This window comes from Carya illinoinensis, chromosome 9 (assembly GCF_018687715.1).
Source record: "Carya illinoinensis cultivar Pawnee chromosome 9, C.illinoinensisPawnee_v1, whole genome shotgun sequence".
NCBI lineage: Eukaryota > Viridiplantae > Streptophyta > Magnoliopsida > Fagales > Juglandaceae > Carya > Carya illinoinensis.
In genome coordinates, this window is record NC_056760.1 from 35,740,252 (window position 1) to 35,765,612 (window position 25,361).

At 36.4% G+C, this 25,361-nt stretch overlaps 2 protein-coding genes and 1 non-coding gene across 6 annotated transcripts; 2 read left to right on the top strand and 1 right to left on the bottom strand.

Annotated features, from left to right (window-relative positions):
- Positions 1–394: 394 nt before the first annotated feature.
- LOC122276468 (mediator of RNA polymerase II transcription subunit 4) lies at positions 395–5,171 on the bottom strand. 4 transcript variants are annotated; one of them, XM_043086215.1, is made up of 3 exons: positions 4,956–5,171; positions 3,051–4,347; positions 395–867 (listed from the first exon to the last, which is right to left on the bottom strand). In XM_043086215.1, exon 2 carries the CDS (start codon positions 4,295–4,297, stop codon positions 3,074–3,076), a length of 1,224 nt encoding a protein of 407 aa, XP_042942149.1. In that variant the 5' UTR covers positions 4,298–4,347; positions 4,956–5,171; the 3' UTR covers positions 395–867; positions 3,051–3,073. The 4 variants fall into 4 exon arrangements, with proteins under 4 accessions (XP_042942149.1, XP_042942148.1, XP_042942151.1 ...); XM_043086214.1 differs by having other exon boundaries at positions 3,042–4,347; positions 4,956–5,170; XM_043086217.1 differs by lacking the exon at positions 395–867 and adding an exon at positions 1,498–2,172.
- On the top strand, positions 1,211–1,317 carry LOC122277910. Its single transcript, XR_006229216.1, has one exon. It is a non-coding gene; the product is annotated as a U6 spliceosomal RNA (small nuclear RNA).
- A 9,293-nt stretch (positions 5,172–14,464) lies between the features above and the next one.
- On the top strand, positions 14,465–15,478 carry LOC122277042 (UPF0481 protein At3g47200-like). Its single transcript, XM_043086925.1, has one exon. The coding sequence runs from the start codon at positions 14,465–14,467 to the stop codon at positions 15,476–15,478; it is 1,014 nt and encodes a 337-aa protein (XP_042942859.1).
- The last annotated feature ends 9,883 nt before the right edge of the window (positions 15,479–25,361 follow it).

Genomic DNA, 25,361 nt, shown 5'->3' on the forward strand with positions numbered 1-25,361 from the left:
CTTAAGCTAAGCATATTTACAAAAACACACTTTACCAATAGCATTTTAGCATTCCTTTAGGAGGGTGTCTATAACAAAACGGGAGAAGGAATACCAAAGGGAAATATAAATTATGGAGGAAAGTGACCCAATCTACTCTTGAGTCCGGGCAAAACAGACAGCAACACGGAAGTCTGGGCTCTTAGCCTCTTACCACCTAAGCTAAAAGTCCAGCATACAGTAGATATGGGCAACAGAAGTACATACCAAGATAAAACACAATTTCAAATACGTGCAAAGAACTGTTGTATCTCAGGGAAGCTTTCTGGATGTGATTCAAGAGCAGGCACGTGTCTATAGAGAGTGTATAAGCATCAAACCCAGTGTGTCAACTAACCAAAATGAAGCCATAAAATTACAAAACTACTAATCTTCGGTATTTATATAACAGCGTTTAACAATATAGAATGCAACCCGTTGGAGTACAGCCTAGCGGTTAAAGGACAGATTTGGGATGAGTCGTAAACTCCCACATCCTGGATTTGATTACGTATCAGGAAGTTCTCTAGAATCTCTAGAATTATATGATACACATATATGGAGTAGGGGATCTTGTATCCAGGGTTTACTCCACACAGCTTTTTTTTTGGGGGGGGCGGGGTCTACCTTGGTGAGGTTCCATTTCATCAAAAAAGCAATATAGGAATACAAACTTCCTTGTAACATGCAATAATACTCGTACAGCTTAATCTCTAGCATCTATACATGTCATATAAGAAATATTTGAAGATCTTTTGGGAAGGCATCAATCAGGCCACATGAAGTTAGCGAAACAGATCCTGCATAATCATCATACTGCAGGACCTCTGTGCACCCACAGTTTTGCACCTACAATCAAGCCACAACCTATGTCAAAGCTTTGATATGAGTGTCTGCTTGATAGAAACTTGATCTATATCAGACGTGAAACATTTTTTTTTAATTAAATAAATGTAAAAAAAAAAAAAAAAAAAAAGAACTACTATAGTGATACCTCATACTGAATGATAAAGATAAAAGGTGTATAGAGATCCCACATTGGTTGGGAATGAAAAGCTCTTGCTCTTTTAATGGTTCCAATTGAGCAATAATTGTATCATTGAGTAGGCTTTTTGGAGTATAGGTTCAGGAGTGACTTGGGCCATAGTTGGGAGTGTTACTAATGGTATCAGAGCCAGATTTCGATCCTGGGACTTGTGGGTTTGGGAATGTCCAATAAAATTGGAACGAGATAGAGAATATTGACATGGCCCCTGGGCAAGGATGACATGCACAAGTCGAGAAATGGTATCAAAGCCTATCCTACTTAGAAATGTGGGAATTGAGCCGTGCCACCGACGACAGATTGAACTGATGAGAAAGTCGGGAGTTTAAGGGAAGAGATTGTGATACCCTATATTGACTGATAAGGGTAGGTGGTATATGGGATCTCATATTGTTTGGGAATGAGATGGTTTTTTTTTTTTTAATATATATATATATATAATGATTTTAATGGGACAACAATTGTATCATTCACTAGCCCTTTTGGAGTATAGGCTCATATGTGGCTTGAGCCTTCCTTGGGGGTGTTACAAAGATTCATTTAGATTACTCGTTCACTTTTACAAAACTTTTCATCTCATCTCATCTAATCATTACAATTTTTTCAAATTCTCATACAAAATAAAATAAGCAATTCAACTTTTTCAAATCTCAATACAAAAATAATATGAAAATAATATATTCTAATAATATTTTATTCAACTTTCAACTTTAATCTCAATTCATCTCATCTCTGAAAACAAATGAGTAAATATATCAATTACTTGCATTCAACAGTCTTAGAAGTTAAAACAGTAAACTTCAACTATTGTCAAGTATATATTACAGCCATACCAACAACTTTGTCCTTCAAGTTGCTCCTCATAGAAAATTATGTTAAAGATTTTGAAGCATTTGTCCAAATGTAAAGTACGGGAGAAGAACAATTGTTTCAGCATCAAACAATTGTATAGCATCGATTTTCATTATTTTTTTTAGTCCACTAAATATATATTATTTATACGTTCAATTTCATTCCACTCACATCAAAAGCTATAGTTCCCTAGAATTCACCTCCCTAAAGGTTTAACTTATAAGATTTTTCACAGCATAAGAGATATGACAGCACTCCTGCATTTGGCAAAAGATTCATTAATAGTTAAGAACAAGGGAAAAAAATAGGCCCCCTCAATTGGTCAGTTGCAAAAGAAAATACCCTTGCCTTTCCTCACAATTGTTTTGAGTTTCCAGCCAGGTCCATTATTTTAATGTCTTATCGATCACCATTCTTATCCCCAGCCCCAAAAAGAACTTTTTTGAAGTTTTTCCCTTTCATTCTAAACATCCTCATTTTCATTTGATGAATACTACTCAAATGCTTGTAGATATCTCTTGCTTTCCCAACATTTTATCGCCCATGGCACTAGCATTTAATCCAAACTTCAAATGTCAATGATAAATTATCACTTGTCCAAAAGCTAGAGTCAACAGCTTAAGGGAAATGAGAAATGTAATCACTTAACCGTTATTCTAATAACTATTATGTTGTAGTCTTATTAATTGGTGTACCCATCTCAAATTTTGTACTTTTACTTTAACAAATCCACTCAAGGCTTCTTGAAATGGAATGATGCTCCATGCTTAGTAGCGACCACGCACAACTATAATTATCCCCAAGTTGACTATAGCATCCTAATATACATAGGGTGAAATGACAGGAACTTTAGTCCACAAACATCATCAACTTAGAACTGATTAGTTAATTCATGAAAATGAAATCAAATAAATCTAAATTTATCTAAGGAATGACAAGCAAAAACCTATACTTTTCGCTTTTAGAAATGAGCTTAAAATTAAAGGAATTCTCATGGAGATTATGTTTAACAAAATATCCCACATGTTCATTAAAATAAAAAAGAATAACATGAATAACTCCAACATAATAATTAGTTCAAACATATAAATAAATAAATAACTCAATTAATAAAAAAGCAAATTACCTAGAATACCTCAAGCATTAGCCTTTTGACCGTCAATCATCATCCTCAGAGCTTGCATCCTCACTACTATAATCACTGCTGTCATCGTCTTGATCCAGAATATCCAGCTCAACATGCCGAACCTGTATTGGTTCGGGTGGCTTATTTTGAGGAGCAAGGGGACGCAATTGTTGCTCATCAGCCCTAGGAACAGGAAGAGACTCAAATGGAGGCAATGGCACAGGGTCTCCGGGCTTCCACCCGGGTGGGGGCAATGGCAAATTAATGGGCAATTCCACAGGCATCCCGGGTTTCCAACCTGATGGAACAGTGATATTTGGAGGAAGCAGACCCTGAATTGCAGTCATATTGGCAAGCGATTTGACATCTGGCTGTGCAGAGGGAGGCTCAATAATAGCTTCAATTGTTTTCTCCTTGGTTTCAACTGCTTTAGGTAAACCAACATCGAGATCAGCAAAATTGTACAGCTGTGACGCACGCATTTGCTCTTCTTGTGGGGCAGGTGGGAGAGCCCCACGAAGAGGAGCTTGCCCAGCACCGAATTCAGGTGGAGCAAAGGTTGTGTAGCTTATCCGGTGGGCATATGATAAAATATCAGACAATTTGAGCTGAGATGAAACAGTGGTTGTGCAAGAAGAATCGTCCTCCATATCCTCCTCCAATTTGGATCTCTTGGGTCGTCGATAATCAGAGTAGTCATCAACAAGAATATCAAGAACACGCTCAGCATCTTTGAGTTTATGGGCAAACACAAGAAGAGCAGAATCTTTGGACTGGATTTCGCGGGCAACTTTCCTCTTAGCATCCTGAAGATCAAGAATCTCTTGGAGTTCTGCAACTGCTTCGAAGAGTTGGGTCTGTAGAAGGGTGAAAAGGGAGAGGATTTCTTTGGCCGAGGAAGGAGAGGAATCAGGTGGGTTGGTGGTGGCAAGTGCTTGGGTTTGAGAAGAGAGAAAGGTAGGGAGAGACCCTCGAAAGGCGGTGAGCCAGATGGACCGATTAGGTGAGACGTCAAAGAGTTTGGAGGCTAAGGAGGCCATTTGGAGGAGAAGGGACTGGGCTCGAGGGAGTGGTGGGAGGAGAGAGAGGAGGGTTGAGGAGGTGGTGGTGATGGTAACAGTGGATGAGTGATTGGAGGAGGGTTGGTGCTGGGTTGGGTGGTGTGGTGGTTGGTGGGGAAGTTTGGGCGGTGTAGGGTTCTGAAGAGAGGGTGAGTTTGGGTTTGTAAGGCCTAGCCTTGCTGGAGATTGCAGCATTTTTTGACTGACTTATGGCAGCTAAAACTTTCTTCTTCTTCAAAAAGGTCCTAAGCGGGTAAATTGAAGATTACAAACATATTTACAGCATATTGTGGAAGCTTTTTCTCCCATAAAACCCATCAGCATCCACACATGCAGGAATTTTTTGGACTGATGAGTAAATTGAATATTACATAACTACAGCATATAGTTAAGTTTTTTTTTCCCCCTAAAATCCATTAGCACCCGCACAAACCCACTTATTTTACTTAAGTTCTCCAACACGTTACTTACCAAAAAAATTCTCCCGTACATATGAACCAAAACAAAGGCAGATTATTCAAAAGACCATGCACAGAGAGAGAGAGAGAGAGAGAGAGAGAGAGAGAGAGAGAGAGAGAGATCTCCAAAGGCTTTGAAGCCACAGAAGGATGAAGACATCATTCAGGCCAGGGCTGAGCATCCGCCCCAGCAGGCGGATTTCCACCCCTCCTCCAAGCGGAGGGCGGATTAACACCTGATTCTAGGCCGAAAGGGGTCTTACACCGACCGAATCTGCCAACAGCGGAAGGGTGTTCTCACTGGCCCATTCCGGCTTAACCGTTGGCAGCTAGGGTTAGCGTAGGACTCGATGGAGAAGGAAATAGAGAAAGAGACAAGTAGAAGAAATGCTTACCGAGCGTCCGGATATGGCGGCGACCGGAGAAAAGGAAATGGAGGCTCCTGGCCGCGACAAGATTGCGGGAGATTGATCTGCAATGGACAGGTCACAGGAATGGAAAAAAGTCAGACGAAGAAGAGACGGAACATGCCAGCGAATCAGCGATCCAATTCTTTTACAACTTTCATCGTTAGAGAGCACTCTCAATCGATTCTTATTTTACAATTTTTTTGTAAAATGGAGAACAAAATGTTAAATATATATTAAAGTAAATATAGATATATAGAAATCAAATATTATTTATTATATTTTAATTAAATATATATTAAAGTAAATATAGAAATATAGAAAATCATGCAGAGAAATTAGAATTGAAATATATAGAAGCCAAATGGAGAGCTTCATCTCCAAATAAATGACACTTAAGTTAGTTAAGTTAGTTAGTTACATAAATATACTTGGGTATGAAGTGTATAGATTTTTTGTACAGACTTTAATGACACAAAAAACTAATGAGTAATATTCAGGTTTTCATTTCTTCAATCCTCTGTTTTCAAGGTTCATATTATATACAATTTTACATGGTATCATAGTAGTAAAGAAAGTTTTCTGCTAAACTCTTGCCTTCTTGATCTTTTCTTGATTCATTCTTCTTACTTGTTTCTGCTTCTATGGCACCTATTGATAATTCTTCTATGGGAGTTCCTATGCCAAACCCTTTTGATGATTCTTCAAGTCAATATTATCTTCATCCTTATGATAATCCTGGAGTACTTCTTGTGTTTGAGATCTTTACAGGTGAGAACTATACTGCATGGAGTCGATCGATTTCAATTGCACTCATTGTCAAAAATAAAATTGCATTCATGGATGGAACGCTGCTTCAACCTCGTCTTGATGATCCTAGGCTTTGAACTGCTTGGCTGAGAATTAATAACCTAGTGTTATCGTGGTTAATGAATTCCATTTGTAAAGAAATTCGTGGCAGCCTTCTTTATTTCACAACTGCTCTGGATATTTTGGAGGAACTCAAAACAAGATATTTTAGAAGTGACGGTCTAAGAGTTTTCTCTCTGGAAAAGTCCCTCAGTTCCATTTCTCAAAGTTCTAAAACTGTCACTGAATATTTCAGTGAATTCAAAGCTTTATGCAATGAGTATATTAGCTATCGCCCTATTCCAACTTGTAGATGTGGAAATCTTGGTAGGTGCTCATGTAATATTCTAAAAAATCTTACAGATTGACAACAGTCTAACTATGTGATCAAATTTTTGGTTGGTTTGCATGACTCTTAGTCATTAACTCTTAGTCATTAGAAGCCAATTACTTCTTCAATCTCCACTACCATCAATGAGCAAAGTTTTTTCTTTGCTACTACAAGAAGAAAGTCAGAGATCTCTTTCTAACAATATTGGAATTTCTCTTAATTCCCATGCCATGGTTGCTGCACAACCATAGAGACAATCACCCACAACTGGTGCTTGATTCACAAAGCAGAAAGGGAAATTAGATTTGACTTGTTCTCATTGTGGCTATTCTGGCTATCTTGCAGACAAGTGCTTCCAACTCATTGGGTATCCACCTGGATGGAAGGGTCCTAAAGGGAAAAGATCTCTCCTTGTGCAATCTGGAAATTCATATGGTGCACGATCCATTGCAAACAATTTATCTTCATTGGAGAAAAATTCAAATATTCCCAATCTAATTTTCTCTCAAGAGCAAATTCAAAATCTTCTTACCCTAGCAAATAGCCTATCGAACTCTAATCTTAATAATAATTCAATAACTAATGTTGCCTCTACTTCAGGTATATTTTCTTCCTGCAATACTGTCTCATTTTCTAAGAATTCACATACTTGGATTCTTGACATGGGAGTAACAAATCGTATGATCTACTCTCCTCAATTTTTCACCTCCATAAATATACTAAGCAAACCCTCTAAAGTTCATTTACCAAATGGACAATCTGTCCCTATTGTTTTCTTTGGAAATGTCAAACTTTCTTCTGACATAACTCTACAAAATGCACTTTGTGTTCCCTCTTTTAATATCAATCTTATTTATACTTCAAGATTGCTGTTGGATTGTTCTTCATTCAATCCAAATGCATTTTGCAGGACTTGAGCAAATGAAGGATGATTGGGCTTGCTGAGGTCAAATTTGGTCTGTACCACTTAAAATCTTTCCTTACTTGAGACAAGAATGAAATGCCCAATTTGTCCTCTAGGCTTTGGCCAAGGATTCATCTTGCAAGAATCTTGGTCACACCATTATGCCTTGCTTGACCAAATTCAACTCCATTACTCTAGCAACTTTCCTATTCTCATATCAAAATAAAACTTGGAGATTGAAGCCTAGAATTTTCTGGTGCTGTACTTAGGTGACTTATGGATTTACCCAAAGCATAATAACTCTAATACCACCTGTGGCGGCCTTGACCCCCTCTAGTGATTTGGCAGAAGTCACAACGTCGAGGCGTAGGTTGCTCAGGTCACACACCCCTAGCACAATGCATAAGCAAGTTTGTGCAAGCATGCAATGTATAAGTGTACAGTTACAAATGCAACAGAAATAAAAAGTGCAGTCAGAAATGCTAATAGTACTATAAGTTAAGAATTACATCACCCAGCAAAATAAACCATAAGTCACCAAAGTCCCAAATACTGACATAAGATTAATACAATCATCTACTTAAATAAAAAGAAACATTAAATCATAAAATTAATATAGGAGGGGAAAGGTCCCGAATTCTTCACTCTTTAGGTAGAGCCAATCCTCCAAACTTATAATCATCTTCTGCATCAAAGTCTAAGGAGGGAACTGCAAGTGGGGACACTACAGTGAAATTTCACAAATCTCAGCAAGTAAAGCCACATATTAACACCCAAAAATACAAGCATGGGAAAAATATGAAATTATGCAAAAAATAATAATTTCAAAGGATTATAACATTTACCATTATTATATATCACCAGTTCCTTCTCAAATTTTACAAAAAAACATGATGCACACAAAATTACATTTTCTTTTAAAAAGTCACCATTTAATTAAAATATGCACAATTATCTTCCCTAGGGACCATCTGCACACTCTGGCTTACTTCCTCACTCCACAGGTAACAATTGCAAGTTTGACTTCATAATGAGAGATTCCTAGCACAAACATAGATAGATCAAAATTAATATTTGACCCCAAAATGACTATTTAACCCCAAAACGACTAATTTCCCAAGTTTTCTGCACAAACATAGACAAAGCAAAATTAATGAAATTTTAATAACATGCAGCAAGTATTAAAGTGAATGACATGGCAACAACCATATTTATTAAGAAAGAAACAATATTTAAACAGCAAAACAATCCCAACATTGCAATCAACTACAGTTTCCATCCCAATGCTTCACGCAGGCGTTGGCCAACAAATCACTACCAACTACAATTATTATCCCAATACTCCACAGGGCCCTCGATCACTTCACAATTCACAACCAGAGTGCCAAAAACACAGCTTAATGATTTTTCCAACGTTATTATTTCCAACGTTACTTACTATGAGGAAGGAAAATTTCTGGATGATCGAGAGAAAACAGTGCATGTGTGCATGCACACGTCACTATACAGATGGACAAAGTTGGTTAGAAATATCTGACCATGGCCTAAAAATTAAAGTATGAGGTGAGAGGCAGAGGTACTTTCTATGGTGGCATTGGATGGGTGGAGTAAGATAGTAGTAGTGGTAGGGCACGATGAACAGTGGCGGATTTGGGCAAAATGAGAGACTCAACGTGGGGAAATTTGTTGGTGGCAGACATGCTGAACTTAAAGGATGGGGAAGAGGATATGCGGTGGCTGGTGGCGACACAACCCTAAGAGAGAGATATATATCTACGCTTGGATTAGGGTGGTTTTGAGAGTGGGAGAGGTTGAATGGAGGTGGAAGTGTGTGGGGCTGGTCAAATGACCTCTAAAAAGCTTCTAAAGGCTACAAACCATTGCGGTGAGTGGCGGAGCCCTAAGAGATAGTTTTCAAAAACTCCTGGGAAGGAAGAACGAGAACATAGTGAGAGAATGAGAGATCTAAGGTTGAGGACAGGTTTGGGAGGGAGATGATGGCTTGGTGATGGACTTAAAAGAGGAGGGGTTAAGCCTATTTATAGGTTGAAATGCTCAACCAAAATAGAAGCAGCTTCAACTATGATTGGGGGTATAGGATGGTGGGGGAATGGGCGAGCTTTGCAAGCATGGCACATGGCATTACAGAGAGGCATGGATTGGGGAAGGAGTGGTGGTAGATGAGGACGATGTGGTCGTGCTCAACTGATGCATGGCGTTAGCATGGTTGCCGTATGGAGAGAGCAAGAAGAGAGAAAATACAAAGAAAAATTTGAAGGGAGGGTAGGGGGTGTGGTGCCTGGTTAGATAAGGTAGGGAAAAGAAGAAGATTATGGTTTCTCACCCTCCAAGCCAAAATGGCACCATTTAGGGGGAGAGGGCTGGGCTTTCATTTTCAGTTCTTGGGCTACCCCGTGGGTTGGGCCTGCACCTCACATTCACCCACTTAAAATCGAACTAAGCCACACACACTAAAAGGAAAAACACTTCAAGAAAATTTTGACTTGGGCTTTACAGTTATAGAACATGTTTGAACCATATATAGTCTTAACATTGGAACACTTATCATTCATACTTTAATGGGTATGCATTTAGCATTCAAAAGCCCTATCATTCCTTTGAACAATTGCCAATCCATTCAAATCTAAAATATTTTGTTTGAATAACAACCTCATATTAAAAATGTTTGAACCTGTTTGTACATTTGAATGCAACCTCAGACATTTGAACGAGATTCATGGACAAAATAATTTCTTCCCAAAATACGTTACCTATTGGAATGGTCTTTAAATCATTTCTGAGGAAGTGAGGAATGGGGATTTGACTTCGAATGGGGAGTGAGGAAAAGTCAAAACAGAGGGCAAACTCACTTTTGAAATTTTGAGAACTGGGGATTCAACTTTGGCAAGAAAGGGGAGAAGTAAAAGTGGACATAAATGACAGTTTTGTCCCTCAATATACAAAATAATTATGAGAATGACATGTATATAGATTTTGAATTGAAACACATGTTTTGTCCGAAATCTAGCCGGTACAGACCGAAATCTATTGGAACGGTTGGAATTTGACATGATACTGTATAGACACCTAAACTGTGCCAGTTACTATTTTGACATGGCAAATTTGGGTCTGAATGCAACGAAAATCAAAACTTTGTTAAAAACCCACATGTTGAAATAATACCATTTCTTAGAGTTTTTTTAAAAAATAAACTGAGTGAAACGGTGCCGTTTTCTAGTGAGTCTACCAACATTTTTCTTCCATTTTCTTTTCTTAGAAAATAAAATAAATAATAAACATTATATTAATTAATAAAATAAAAGTTAAGTGAACTCTTTAATATGGATTATCTAATTAACACATTAACAAAATAATTAATTATAATTATATTTATGATGTTACTAACTTTGTACTCAATACTCAATAGTATTTGTATGAACTACGATGCTTAATACATAATAACCTATATTAAAATTTTAATATTTTATATATAGAGATAGGTTTAAATCCCCTATCTGATCTAGAGGGCCCAATTGCGTAACCTAGAAGCCAGGTCCAGAAAGATAGGCTCCAAGCAAATGCCCCATATAGGCTGTGGACCGTGGTAACGACTTGTGTCACCCACGAGATAAGATCTTATTGAACTAATACTGTAACGCCTCGGTTCTAGATGTTTATAGAGTTAGCTCTTGTAACCTAAAATCATCTCCAATAATACAATTCTATACTCCAAAATTCCCCATAAAATATAAATTCATTTATTCAAATGAAGTATGCTTGTTTTTTCCATCAAGACACCATAGTAATACCTTAATAAAATAAATTAAAATCTCTATGAACACTCGAAAATATCTATGACCCAAAACACCAAAATAACATAAAATAATAACTCTAATAAATAAGGTTCTCCAAAAAATACTTGTACCCGTTGATACTTATTCATCTATAATCATCAAATCTTGCTAACTCTTTCTACTCTTAACTTCCAGCTAAGACATCAATATTATCTAAAAAATATTGTAAAGATAAGGGATGAATTATTAACAACTTAATAAGTAAAGAACATATACTAGTATGTAAACATAAACATTTACAAAGATCACAATGTAGAGCAAAACATTTTTCATTTTTAGATTCAGAAGCAGAACATGTTATCAAAACATCAGAGTGAAGATACAAAGCCATGTATAATCCCCGTAGTAGGGTGAATATGCTCTAGATCTGTTTTGTGCATGATTATGTGAATATGCTCTAGATCTTTTTTGAATATGAAGATAATATGATTTTGTTTAGTATTTTGTTTTAATAAGATGTGGCTTTTGAAAAAACTTTGGCATGATTTTCTAATTCTGTATCTGATTCTATTTTTGCTCTATTCAGTTACAGCCTTGTCGCAGGTGATAATAGTTGCATATGACTCAATCACGAGTGATAATAGTGAATATGGCCCAACCATGGGTGATAATAGTGCATACGGCCCAATTACGAATGATAATAGTGAATATGGACAAACCATGAGTGATAGTACGGAGTGGATACGACCAAATGATGAGTGATAATACTGGATGACCCATGATAATAATGGATACGACCCAGTCACGGATTATAATAGTGGATTTGGCCCTACCACGGGTTATAGTAGTTGTCTCTGTTTGAGTGTACACCTTGGTGATAGAGTGATTTATATTCGCTCTTTTTGCTTAGTTTAGAAATAGAATGCTAAAAATAAGCTCATATCTATACTAGATATGACAAAAAAAATACTACACCAGTTATGACAAAATGTTTTTCTCTTTCATATAGATTTCATGAGTAATGCAAAACTTAGAACTGAAGTTGTCTTCATATTTTTTTTTTTTGAAAAAACAAACATGCATAGTTTTTAAAATCAACCTCGTTTCACTTTCTTTTTATGCAAAGTCTAACATAAGAATCCTGCTTACTTAAATTTCACAATCTTTCAGAAATTCTTCACAATATTGCCAAATGAATAATCCATTATCATCTATAGAAAATCATATAACTTTTATAAATCTCTAATTGAATATGTAACTTAGAATCGCACCTGAAATACTCAAAATTTCCTATTTTAATTCTTCAAAAACCTTAAATTTTCTTAACCCAAAAATATAATTACTTTCTAAATTTATCAATATCCACTTAATAGAATTCATTGGAATAGTTTTATAAAAATTATAACTTGGCCTAAACTAAATTTAAAACACAAATTCATTCTAAACCCAAGTATAGTCCACGAAAATGCTAGTCAAAAGGCCCATCTAAGACAAGTCGGGTTTAACAAAAATTAAGCCCAGCCCCAAAAAGAATAACACCCCACGTAATCTGCTATGAGTACTCATAATGGGTTTTGGGTTATTAAAAATTTAAATTAAAATTATCTAAAAGTAGCATCCAACAGATACTGCATTTTATTTTTATTTTTTATTTCTGTACAGTATTGCTGTTAGATGTAAAAAAAATTGTATATAAATGTAAATATATTCTTATTTATTTTTTATTTTTTCTTGTACTTTTTTTTTAAAATTAATTTCTCTCATTGTACTTTTTTTTTTATAAAATATTAAAATATATAATATTAAAATGATATGAAGAAAAAATAGATAAGTTGATATATAGTATATTATAAAAATCAGTATCTAAAAAAAAAAAAATTTGATTATATACTTTAAAAAGTAGGATGAAAAATCTATTAGGAATGCTCTAATACTCCACTCGGTTATAACTTTCAGAATAAAAGGGCATCAAAGTAATCTACCAACACAAGTATGTTGCGAAAGGAAACCTAAAGCAGATTCACAGCAGCTGAACTTATTCTAGAGCTAGAGGCTGCGCAGCAGCTTGCCTAAGAGGAGAACAGAAGAGTGGTGGCAGCTTACAGAAATGAAGAAAGGCAATGGCTGGAAACTGAGCAGTGGGTGGGTCGACGATGGCAAGTGGCTGAACAACATAGAGAGAGAGAGAGAGTGAGATGAAAGAGAGAGCATTTTTTATTATAAATAATTTGAAACAAATCGGTTTTATGTCTCTCAACAAACCTTTTTCTAGCGTAAAGAAAACCCGGACTAATTAGAATATTATTTAGTACGATCTGACTACAGCACCCGGCACTTTTAAGTACGAGGCGTATGCTTGATATATACTGCTTGATGCAAATGATAAAGATAGGGTTCAATACCAAACTTGCTGTGGTAATAAATGAATTTAAGACTTCTTTCGTGGGTGTGTGTTTGGCAAATGGTACGGTTCTGATATTCCTGTCACTAAAACAAAAAAGAAATTCCTTGAGTACTGTCTTATAGTTTAGATCAGCACGTAAGAGATCGACCTCGTCTAACATGTTTTTCTCCTTTCCCAAACAAAGGATGCTGACGATCGGTGGTGGGAATTGATTGCTTTAGTAGATCAGGCGAACGAATATGGGTAAATTCCATAGAAACTCCACAAATCAGTACTACTCCTGCTTGTACGCATGACCCCCCGTCAAATTTGATATCTAACTTGGCACATTAATAAAGTTCGAATATGATTCACCAAATTATTAGGAAAATTTTCTGTGATTTGGTGGAAATTACAGTTCTTAACCCTCATGATCATCAAATGCTACTCCTTTCGGAGATCAAAACGATGTTAATTACTTTTTCTTTTCTAATTATCAATTAGGAGATCGAGCACATGATAGGGATGCTAGCTAGCTAAAAATAAATAAATCAAGGGGGAATATTTAAGCTTTAAGTTGTAAATTACGTCAGTCTGGACTGCAATCGTTGGCCGGAACTAATTAGCTGGATGCCAAATACTAAAAGTGATGGTTTTGAAAACACGATTAATTCAGTGGCACATTGCCTAAAACAGTTTCAATCTTGGTCAATTGAGCATGTTCCTAGGAAGTTAATTCAGTGGCACATTGCCTAGCAAGGAATGCATTTGATCTCTTTGTGGAGAGCATTCTTGTAGAGGACTATCATCATTGTATTAAAAACCTTCTTTGATTGAGGAATGATATATCAGCTACGTACCTTTCTTCAAAAAATAGAAAAAGAAAACACGATATCGTGAAAAGGGTTTAAACGTACGTAATCTTATTTAAGAAATAATATTTGCAGTCGTAGAGTATGCAAACTAATCATTTTAAAAAAAAATAAATAAATATTAGACCTACATGAAAATAAAAATTAATCTTTTAATAATGGCCTATTCTTTTCTAAAATAATTGTGCCGTGCTCACACACTCTATAATTATATATAACATTACTTATCTTATATTTTGCCCTCATCCAAGTATAAAGTTCGTTACCTGAACATTAATGCAGTACTCCCTCTCATAAGTACTGAACCACTGATTTTCACACATCTAGCAAATATCTTAATTACTTGCTTGGGTGCACGTATGCCATGGCCGGAAGTAGGGAGCATGTGATATCCGTGGAGGAGTTGCTGTCGAGAAAGGTCAATTTTGCCGCAACAGACGCTGGTGAAACAAGCAGGTGCCGTGACATTTCCGGCCTGCAGATGCGGACCATTGAACTCGAAGATCAGGAAGCCTGCGAGCTGGAAAAACAGAGGTTTGAGAAACTGAGGGAAACAGGAGATCATCTTAGGCTTATTACGCCAAATGGAGGTCAAAAGGCTAGACCAAAAATACAAAAGGTTCCGCTGTTACTGCAAGATCATGAACATTTCGACAAGTATTTTAAGCCAAGGATTGTAGCACTCGGTCCTATCCATCATGGTACAGAAAAATACCAGCCAGCAGAGGAGTACAAGCTTATAATGACAAACTGCTTCGTCAAGGAAAGTGGTAAAGATGATGAGGTTTTGTACAACGTAGTTAAGAACAACATCAAGCAACTGAGGCAGTGTTTCGACGAGAAGGTGACCGAGAAATATAGCGATCAGGCCCTGGCCTGGATGCTGTTTGTGGACGGGTGTGCAATATTACAGTCCATACATTGTGCTGAGACACGTGCAGGCAAAGATTGGATAATGAAATACGATCTGATGGCCTTTGGGAAACAAGACTTGTTCTTGTTGGAGAATCAACTTCCTTATCAACTCCTTGTAGATTTGATGAATTCCAGCGCAAAGAAAGGTGAATTGGAGAAATCCATCACAACATTCATGCAGTCGCAGATCATATTGCACGATAAGGCGAAGCCGAGCATGGATAATTTATTAGGGCTTACGGAAACGCCGATCCATCTTCTCGATCTCCTCCGGACGCTAATCATAAGCAAATCCAGAAGTAGTACTCCTGGCGAAGAGAAAGGGAGGGACGAAAAAATTAGAAAAGAGCAAGACGGCGCTGCTGCACGAAAAAGACGGAAATCATGTCTCCTAACCAAAAGGAACCGCCATTGCAGTCGTATCGCAACGTGGAGGAACTTAGATCAGCAGGAATCCATGTGAAGCGTAGTGATGATGATCCCTTGACAACAGTAACTTTTAAGAAACCAAAGCATTTGTTCTCGTCGGCAAAGCTCTGCCTCTCTCCAATAATGGTTGATGACTCAATGGGGCCCAAGTTCTTGAACTTGATAGCCTACGAGATGTGTCCGGATTTCTACAACAAATTGGAGATCACCTCGTACATATTATTCCTGGATTCACTCATTGATAACATCAATGACGTAACTAGGTTGAGGAATAAGGAAATACTCACGAACCACCTTGGCAGCGACAAAGAAGTGGCTCGACTCTTCAATGAGATTGGCACCGGCTTGGTTCCTCACCCCGACGCATATCGGGAAGTCAAAAATGACATTCAGAGACACTACAAGAGTAACTGGAATACCTGGATTGCTGAAGCCCGACACGAACATTGCAGAACTCCCTGGACGTTTCTGGCTGTTTCGGCCGCCATAATAGTACTCGGCCTAACTTTCTTACAGACTTGGTTCGCATTCGAAGAACACATTCATCCAGGTAATTCCCGACCCCGAGTTCGGCCCTAGACGTCGCGAGTACACCATACATGCATCAAGAATATAACCAGTTAACCAGTTTTATGATTTGGAGAAATATAAATATAATAGATAGATCTTTCATTTAAATCTACAAGATCTACGTATTATATTTACTTCTATTTAAATTATAAAATGTATTTGAAAACAAAATTATAAAGTCCGAGCTCACGTAGCTCCTTTGAATAATTACATCTTGCAATCTACGACCATGTCGTTTGCGCGAGTAGTCATGTCTTGAAATCTAAAATAAATCCGAGTAAATGTGTCAGTCATGCATCTTACTCAACGTACGTAATGCATGCGTTTGAAATTTGTGAATTTTCGGGTAATTAAGTAGTTATCAGTACTCATGTATGAAATATTTAATTTGCTTTGAATGATGAATTAAGTCCCACACAGGAGAGTCATGTATGAATTAATTTGCTTGATTATTTAATAATATGCATGTAATCAATGTATTTGTTAAAGATAAATATAATAAGAGGAGAGTCTTCCTATCTAATTGTCTATTAATCAGTATGCATGTTTAACTAAATGTTCCCAGTGAATTCATCCATGCCTCGTTTGAGTTCGAATTATTTAGATGTACTAGAGATTTATTATTATAAGAAATAAATAGAGACACTAACTCCGATACCATTGCCCCAAAGATCGATCGAGCAGCCATTGCAAATAGTAATTGAGCTCTTCTTACCAAAACAAGAAGGTTTCTCCATACTTATTAGGTATAAAATCAACAACCAAGAATCAAGTCCAGAGCTACAACAAGAAATGGGAAAATTTACAACTGAATTTTTTTTCCTTGCTAAAATATACATTTTTTGAAATGAAACTCGATTTCTCTTTGCAAATGAACTCAAATGCAATGAGAAAATTTCCTTGCAAAATAATCGCTATAAAAAATCTCAGATATGGAATTCCAAGACATTTAGCAATGACTTTGAGACAATATCAATGACATTGATTTGTTGCAAAAAGTTTCTACCCATTACCAACATTTTAGTGTCATTGCAAAAAGTAAAATGCACATTAGCAATGATTTTATACCATTGCAACTTAGTTGGCCTAATTAGGGATGACATAATTTTGTTGCTAACTCATTTCTAATGAAGGAAATTTGTTGCAAATTAGGAGACTTTTGTTGCAAAATGGTAACCTAGGTAGAACATTTACCAATGAAATTCAATCATTGCAAATATCTCAGTACCAACGAAACAATTTCGTTGCTATCATCATTTGCAACAATATGATTTAGTTGCTAAAAAAATAATTACCAACAATTTTCAATTTCTTTGCAAAAAAAGGAATGTTTTTAATATAAAATTACTAACTAATGTTATGATTTTGTTACGAATACTATCTTAGCAACGAGGTAATTTTCTTGCTAAAACATTTTAACAATCATTTCATTTTCTTGCAAATGATAGTACGTAGGAGAATAAAAAAAAAATTTCATTACCAACTACATTTTTCCCTTGAAAAAAAGCCTTTATTTCTTTGTAAAAATATTTTAGTAATGATATAATGCCCTTGCAAAAAGAAATTACTAACGGCATCATTCTCCTTGTCAAAATAGATTTTCAACGATTCCATTTCCTTGCAAAACCACGTTAGCAATGAAATTATTTCTTTGCAAAAATAGTTTATAAATAGTTTATCAATGATATTCTATCCTTGAAAAAATTAACTACCAACAGTTATCATTTCCTTGCAAACAGAATCTATATTAACAAAATTCCGTTGCTAATGAATCATTTGCAATGAAAGTAGTTCGTTGCAAACAAGTTAAAAAACCATTTTAATGCCATGTTTCTCCCAATACTTTAATTTATTTCTTACCCACTTCATTCTACCTTCCATTAAGGTATTCGCCTAAATATATTTCATATCAGAGAGATAGTAGTCTGAATGCTCAATTGGGAGGCCAAGTACTTGTTGCTTACTAATTTTTCTTTTTCTTTGGATTATTTCCCATTCTTGGATCTAACTCATTACCAAAATTTGCTATTTATATAAAATACTCTCTTGCATTCAGGCTAGGCCTGCATCATATAGCTTCAAGGTGAGCCTCCTCCAATGGACCCCTATGATTTCTTCTATTCCTATCGATAAATTTCTATTGTACTGCAACTATTTTTGCTTTTGGAATAATGAATACAATAGTTGAGATTTATCTATCATTCCTATTTTACAATCCATTTATATTCATGATTAATAGTGTCTGACTTTAACTCAATCCATTGCTAGTCATCTAGATGTCCATGCATGTTCTTGTATTGAAAGTGGAGATTTTTCTCATCTTAAGCTGTCATAAACAAGTGTTTGATGCAATGTATTCTGAGTAATCATGTTACCTTTCAACTGCCATATAGAAAATTTATCTAGCTATTTGATATTTTGTTTAATACAAAATATAACAATTATATGGACAATCACATATAAAATATAAATATTATATTTATTATTTGGCCCATATCGTTTGTTTAGCTACATAAGTTCTCGTACATAATTAGAGTTATAGAAATTAAGGTGGTGAACCCCACATCATTTGTTAAGTACAATGAGTCTTGTTGTTTATTAGTCAACAATCATTGTCACTAGCAACATCACGCCTAACTACTAACTTAACTATTACGAAAAAAATTTCAACATACCTTTTTTATTCAAATGTTTTGCTTTTTTCCATATCTTGCGAATCATTTTGTACTAATTATGCCACTCTTATGCTTATAATATTTTGTTATGACACTTGTATAAGGACCCGAATATGGACAAGAGCTGGATCAATATTACAGATAGGTTAAGAGATCAAGCTTATGGTGTGGGAGTTCAAGACTTTCTCTTAATGGCACGAGATCATGCATCTGGAAGAAATGTTATTAGATTTCCTTGTAGAAGCTGTCCTTATAACTATTATCATCCCATCCGTATCGTCAAAGAACATCTTTTTATGTGAGGTTTTGATCATAACTACACATGGTGGATATTCCATGGCGAGACTGATGATTTTGTCATGGCTAGCATTCACGACGATAATTACCATCCCGATGAGCATGAAGATTATGTTGATGACATAAAATGCATGTGAGATGATGTCCGTTTTAGGAGATTTATGGACACCAATGAAGTTGATATTGATGGATATCAAGGACCCATAAGTACTCCATTCGAGCAAACAGTCTTTGACCAATTGCTTAAAAATGCAAGACTTCCATTATATCCAGGTTGTGCAAAATTTTCAAAGTTATCATTTACTCTTAAAATGCTCGTATCAAAAGTATTGGTGGTTGGACTGTGAAGTCATTTGACATGATGCTTTAGTTGTTGAAGGATGCATTTCCTTATGCTCTATTGCTAAGTTCATACCATGCATCATGGAAACTTGAACACAGTATTGGATTTAGTTATACAAAGATACATATTTGCCCAAATGATTGTATATTATATTGTAAAAAGCATGCCGATCGGCAAACTTGCCTAAAATGTGATTGTGGTCTATGAAGGTGGAACCCTGATGTAAGTAAGAAGAAGAAAATTTTGAACAAGAAATTGTGCTACTTCCCACTAACACTAAGGCTCTAAAGGCTATTTATGACATCCTGGATAGCATCCCATACGAATTGGCATTCAAAGAATCGAGTGATTGATTCTAGTACTCTTAGGCATCCTAGTGACTCTTTGGAATGGAAAGAGTTTGATAACCAGCATACTTGGTTTGCAGACGAATCTCACAATATCCAACTTGGTCTAGCAAGTGATGGATTCAACCCATTTGATAACGTCAGTAAGCCTTACAACATTTTTCTAATTCTATTGTACCTTATAATCTATGTCTCTAGTTTTGTATGAAAGAACCGTACCTCATTTTGATGTTGCTTATCCCTAGTTTGGCAGCTCTTGGAAATGAAACTGATTTACATCTAAGACCCTTGGTTGATGAGTTTCAACATTTATGGGAAGTAGGTGTTGTCACCTATGATGTCTCGTGCAACCAATGCTTTCGTTTACATGTAGCTTTATTATGGATTATTAAAGATTCCCCTGCGTATGAAAACCTCTCTAGATGGAGTTCAAAATAAAAATTGGCATGTCTTGCGTGTAATATGGACATAGGCTCGGAATGGTTGACATATGGTGGAAAACACTGTTATATGCATCATTGTAGATTCTTACCAAATGATCATAGTTGGCGACTCAATTCCAACTTTTTTGATGGTGTGGATTGGAGCATGGTATGGCTCCAATGGATTTGTTTGGATGTGATATATTACAACAACTCACGATAATTTCTGAAGTACTGTTTAACAAAACTATTCGGAAAAGGAATTGTTCACCCCAAGTGTTGAATTGGACAAAGAACAGTGTCTTCTTCCAATTACCATATTGGGAAACCTTAATATTGAGACACAACTTGGATATTATACACACTGAGAAGAATATTTGTGACAATCTTCAGGGAACCATTATGAATATTAAGGGTAAAACAAAGGACACCATCAAGGCTCGGAAGGATTTGATGAGGCTTGGCATAAAGAAAAACTTACACCTGAAGGAGTATGGTGATTGCTTTTTTTATGAGGCCTGCCTATTTAGCGTTGGTGGGGGAAGGCCGAAGGAGCTTTTGTTCATAGTTGAAATCCATTAAATTTTCAGCATGCATGAATGAAGTTGATGGTAAGATTTTTAGACTAAAGAGCCATGATTCACATGTCCTTTTACAAAGGCTATTACCAGTTGCCATTGGCAAGTTTTTGCACGTAGCTATAAGGTTGGCAATAACGGAATTGAGTACATTTCTTTTGAAAATTTTGCGCATGAAATTTAAATGTTGACATCTTGAAGAAGCTTGAATGTGACATCTCAATTATTCTTTGTAAATTGGAAACAATATTTCCACTTTTTTTTTTTCTTTTTTCTTTTTATCTCATGGTACATTTAGCAACTCATTTACCGCGTGAGGCTTTGGTAGCAGGTCCAGTTGAGTATCGATGGATGTACCCATTCGAGAGAAATCTTGGATGTTTTAAGTGTTATGCGAGGAATAGAGCTCATTCAGAAGGATCTATTGCCGAAACATACATTCATGTGGAGTGTTTGACATTTTGCACCCTGTACCTAAATGATGTTGAGACTAGATTTAATCAACAAGAACAGAATATGGATGTTGTTCAACAAAATTCCGCCCCAACATTTTCTATCTGCTCTCAACGTGTGCGTCCATTAGTATAGCATACGACATACTGCTTATGTTCTAAGCTTATTCAAAAAGCCCATTGGTACATACTCAAAATTGCCCGGATATTGGAGACCACATCAAGTGAGATTTTCATCTAACTGATTCTGTGTTGGTCTTTTTCTAAATTCTTTAAAAAATTCTTTGATGGAAGTTGGCATTTACTTACAAGTGTTTCATATATATTGTAGTGAGCACTATGTGAAAATCAATCCTGAATCTACTCTCAATGTTGATATTCGACACGAAATAGAATTCTTCGAGTGGTTCAAACATTGTGTACGTTAGTAACATTCATTTTTTCTGCTCCTATACCACTTGCACATAGCATTTACTTACTAACATTCTATAAATAAATATTATCATATTAACCAAGTTCATCTCTTATTTCCAATCAGGTAAAAAAAATGCATGTTGGCTCCTACCAATGTTTCTGATCAATTGTACGCATTGGCTTGTGATCCTGACCTTTGGGTTGCATGATATTCAGGTCGTATAAACAATGGTAAAAGGTTCCATACGAGAGACTGTGAAGTGACATGTTGTGTCCAGTATTTTGGTGTGGTAGTTAGTGGGAGGCATGATGTGGGTATAAAGGATTACAATGGGGTGCTCACAAAGATATTGCATTTGTGCTACATGGGTTGGCATCATGTATATCTATTCAAATGTGATTGATTGGACTTCAGTGACCATGGGGGAATATGTCTAGATCCGCATTATACTTGTATCAATGTATCTTGTACATGGTATAAGGAGGACCCATTCATGTTGGCATCCTAAGTGCAATAAGTCTTCTATGTCAATGCTGCTAGATTGGGAGGTCATTGGAAAGTAGTGCAGAAAATTGTCCCAAGGAATTTCTATGATGTGTTGCCTAAACAAACATCTAACGTCGAATAGGAATAACAACCCTAGGCATAACAAGAAAGAGAGTCTTCATCTGTGTATCCAACGCCTGATGCCATAGGGCCTAACTAGATTCAATTATCCAGGGAAGATGTAGCACCTGTCTATGTTGATGTGTCTATCATCCAAGAAGGTGATGTTCATGTAGACCCTAGTGATGAAATTAATGATCAAGAAAGCAATGAGGATTGGGAGGATGAGGAAGTAAACTTTGTCACCTAGGATGACTCCGATATCGGTAATGATAATGATGATGGTATGTAGTTTTGAGACAAGGCTAGGCTTGGCGACTATATCTCGACCCGAGATTTTGTAAGGTATTTATGTAAAACCTTACTTATACATTGTATGACATTTTATTTTTTAGCTACTCGATCTGTGTTTTAGTGTGGTATTGAGTGAACCACTTACTCATTTGATGAGACACACCATTCTACCCTTTATCTAAATATCAACTTATAGAACAATGTGGAAAATAGATCAAAATTTTGCATTGTATTAAAACAGATCCCACACTCATAATGTAACTTGTTACATAAAATTGAACTTCTCAATACTTGGCCAAGCATATAGAATCCAAACTAAAAATAAATACATCATTCTCAATTAGCATCATTATTATCATCCTAGGTCCTATGCTACAGAATAGCTTGGGCATCATTATATGTTTGCACTAGAAGGTCATGATTACGTTGAATTTGGTCTTGAGGTACGATATGACGTGCTACCATAAATGAATGACCTTCTCATGACTAGACCATAATGGAGCAAAGTTCAAATAATGGTGAAGAATTTCTGAGTCGTTTGTCTCCAGGGATGAGATCTCACACGATCTCTTACCCGCAGCTTTTGGGTTGCTTGACCCACCTAGTATGGTGGTGCGATCAATGAATCTTGTCTCTAGTATGGTGGTTGATAGGATAGATGTTTTGAAAAAGTATCCATGCAAGTAAACGCACTGGATTTGACATATCAACCAAACTGAATGAACAATCTTGAGTGCACCAATAACAAGGCTTATCAACATGGACAAATTTCTTTGACATTGTAAGTTTTGAGGGAGCATTCTCCATAGGATAGGAGTATGTAGGATTATCTATTATAGGAATTCTGGTGACATGGGAGATAAGTTCAAGGCAACTTGAGTGCCTCTAACAAATGTAATAAATGTAAGGGGATCCTCAATTAATGATGTGAAGTTGGCATAGAACTCACGAACAAGTTCAACACAAATTGATCTTAATTCAGAAGTCAAGTACTCCCAATATCCGAACTGAAATATATGTAGTATAAAGTTGAAAGTCTTAATCGTTAGATCAGATAGCTTAACAACTCATTCACCTAGAATGGGCCGATTCTAGAACCTATCATAGTATGCCTTCTCACTACATCAAGTCCTGAAATTTGTACCAATATCACTGTCTGTGGTCAAAAAGGGCCCGACTTAGTTTTTTATTTCTTCACCTTACTAGCAGGCATCTTGTAGCATTTATATTTTGATCCAGCCATCACTGCATACAAAGATGTATGTGAACAACATCTTAATTTTGTGAGATCAGGAGGACAAAACCTAACTAACAATTGAACGTGACAATATATGCTTGTGACAAATGTGTTACATCTATTGTAGTAAGAAATTGGTGACTTAAAGACACAAGTCATGAATTTCACAAACTTAATATACTTGCAAGAATGTAACTGCTGAGGGCTTGGGAGCCCTCGAACAGTTTGAGAGCTTCATCATATGGTGAAGGACAAGAGCCCGGATTTTGTTTTCCTAAGTGAGACTAAATGTAAAAGAAATAGAATGGAAAGCATAAAAAACAAACTGAATTTTGACCCAAGCTTCATTGTTGACTGCTTTGGAAGAAGTGGTGGCCTTGCTTTCCTCTGGAAGAAAGAGGTGAAAGTTGAGTTGAATTCCTACTCTAATCATCACATCTCATTGACCATACATTCTGCAACAATGGAAAAAAGCTGGATTCTTTCAGGTTTTTATGGACAACCAATTACCGCTAGAAGGAAAGAAAGATGGAACTTGATTCGACTAATACAATCCCATATCCATAGTCCCTGGTTATGTTTGGGGCATTTTAATGAAATCCTCCGATAAGAGGAATAATTTGGATCCAATGCTAGACCCTTTCAACAAATGGAAGCATTCAGGATAGTTACTGAGGAATGTGGTCTGATGGACATTGGCTTTCTTGGTGATAGATATACATGGTGCAATATAAGGGAGGGTATAGATTTTACAAAAGCTAGGTTGGATAGACTTTTGTTAACAAGGAGTGGATGGATCTCAAGTACTTCAACTCAGTTCACGTTTTACCAGCTCAGTGTTCAGATCATAACCCCATTCTTGTTACCTGCTCAAGCACTGGTTCAGGAAAAATCCATAGACCCCTGATTTTCAAATATGAAGCAGCATGGGGTAAGAGAGAGGAATGCAACCTCATTGTCCAACAAGCTTGGCTTCAAAGTAACCACTTCAGTCCTAAGGCAGTAGCCTCTCGAGAAGGCCTTAAGGCATGCAGAGATAAATTGAAAACTTGGAGCTGGGAAACCTTCAAAGAACAACAAAAAGAAGCTCACAGAAAAAAGAGAGTGCCTATGAAGGATGATGGAAGCTAATACAGGTCACTACAATGAACAGATCCAACAAATCCAAGTAGAGGTGGATAAACTGTTAGAGGATGAAGAGTTAAAGTGGAGTCAAAGGGCAAAACAAAGGTGGCTCAAACAAGGAGACAGAAACACAAAGTACTTTCATCAATGTGCCTCACACATGAAAAACAGGTGAATACCATTAGGAGTATAGCCAATGAGGATGGTATTATAGTCAATAATCAGGAGGGAATAACTCAGGCATTCCAAGACTTTTATGTGAACCTCTTTTCTACATCTACTCCTAGAGGTAGTTCTGCCTTATTCCGGTCTTTCCAACCTCGAATTTCAATTGAAATGAATATGTCATTAACCAGACCTTATTCCAAAGAGGAAATTGAAAGTGCAATCTTTGATATGAACCCATTAGGTTCCCCAAGGCCTGATGGGTTCCCAGCTTTATTCTACCACTAGCATTGGCCAATAGTTGGAAAAATGAGTTATTGAGGCAGTTACTGAATACCTGAAACAAGGAAGGGATTCGAAGACATTAACCACACCTTTATCTCCCTTATAC

Coding starts and splice junctions, on each gene's coding strand:
- LOC122276468 (XM_043086215.1), bottom strand. CDS start 4,297: ATGCTGCAATCTCCAGCAAGGCTAGGCCTTACAAACCCAAACTCACCC.
- LOC122277042 (XM_043086925.1), top strand. CDS start 14,465: ATGGCCGGAAGTAGGGAGCATGTGATATCCGTGGAGGAGTTGCTGTCG.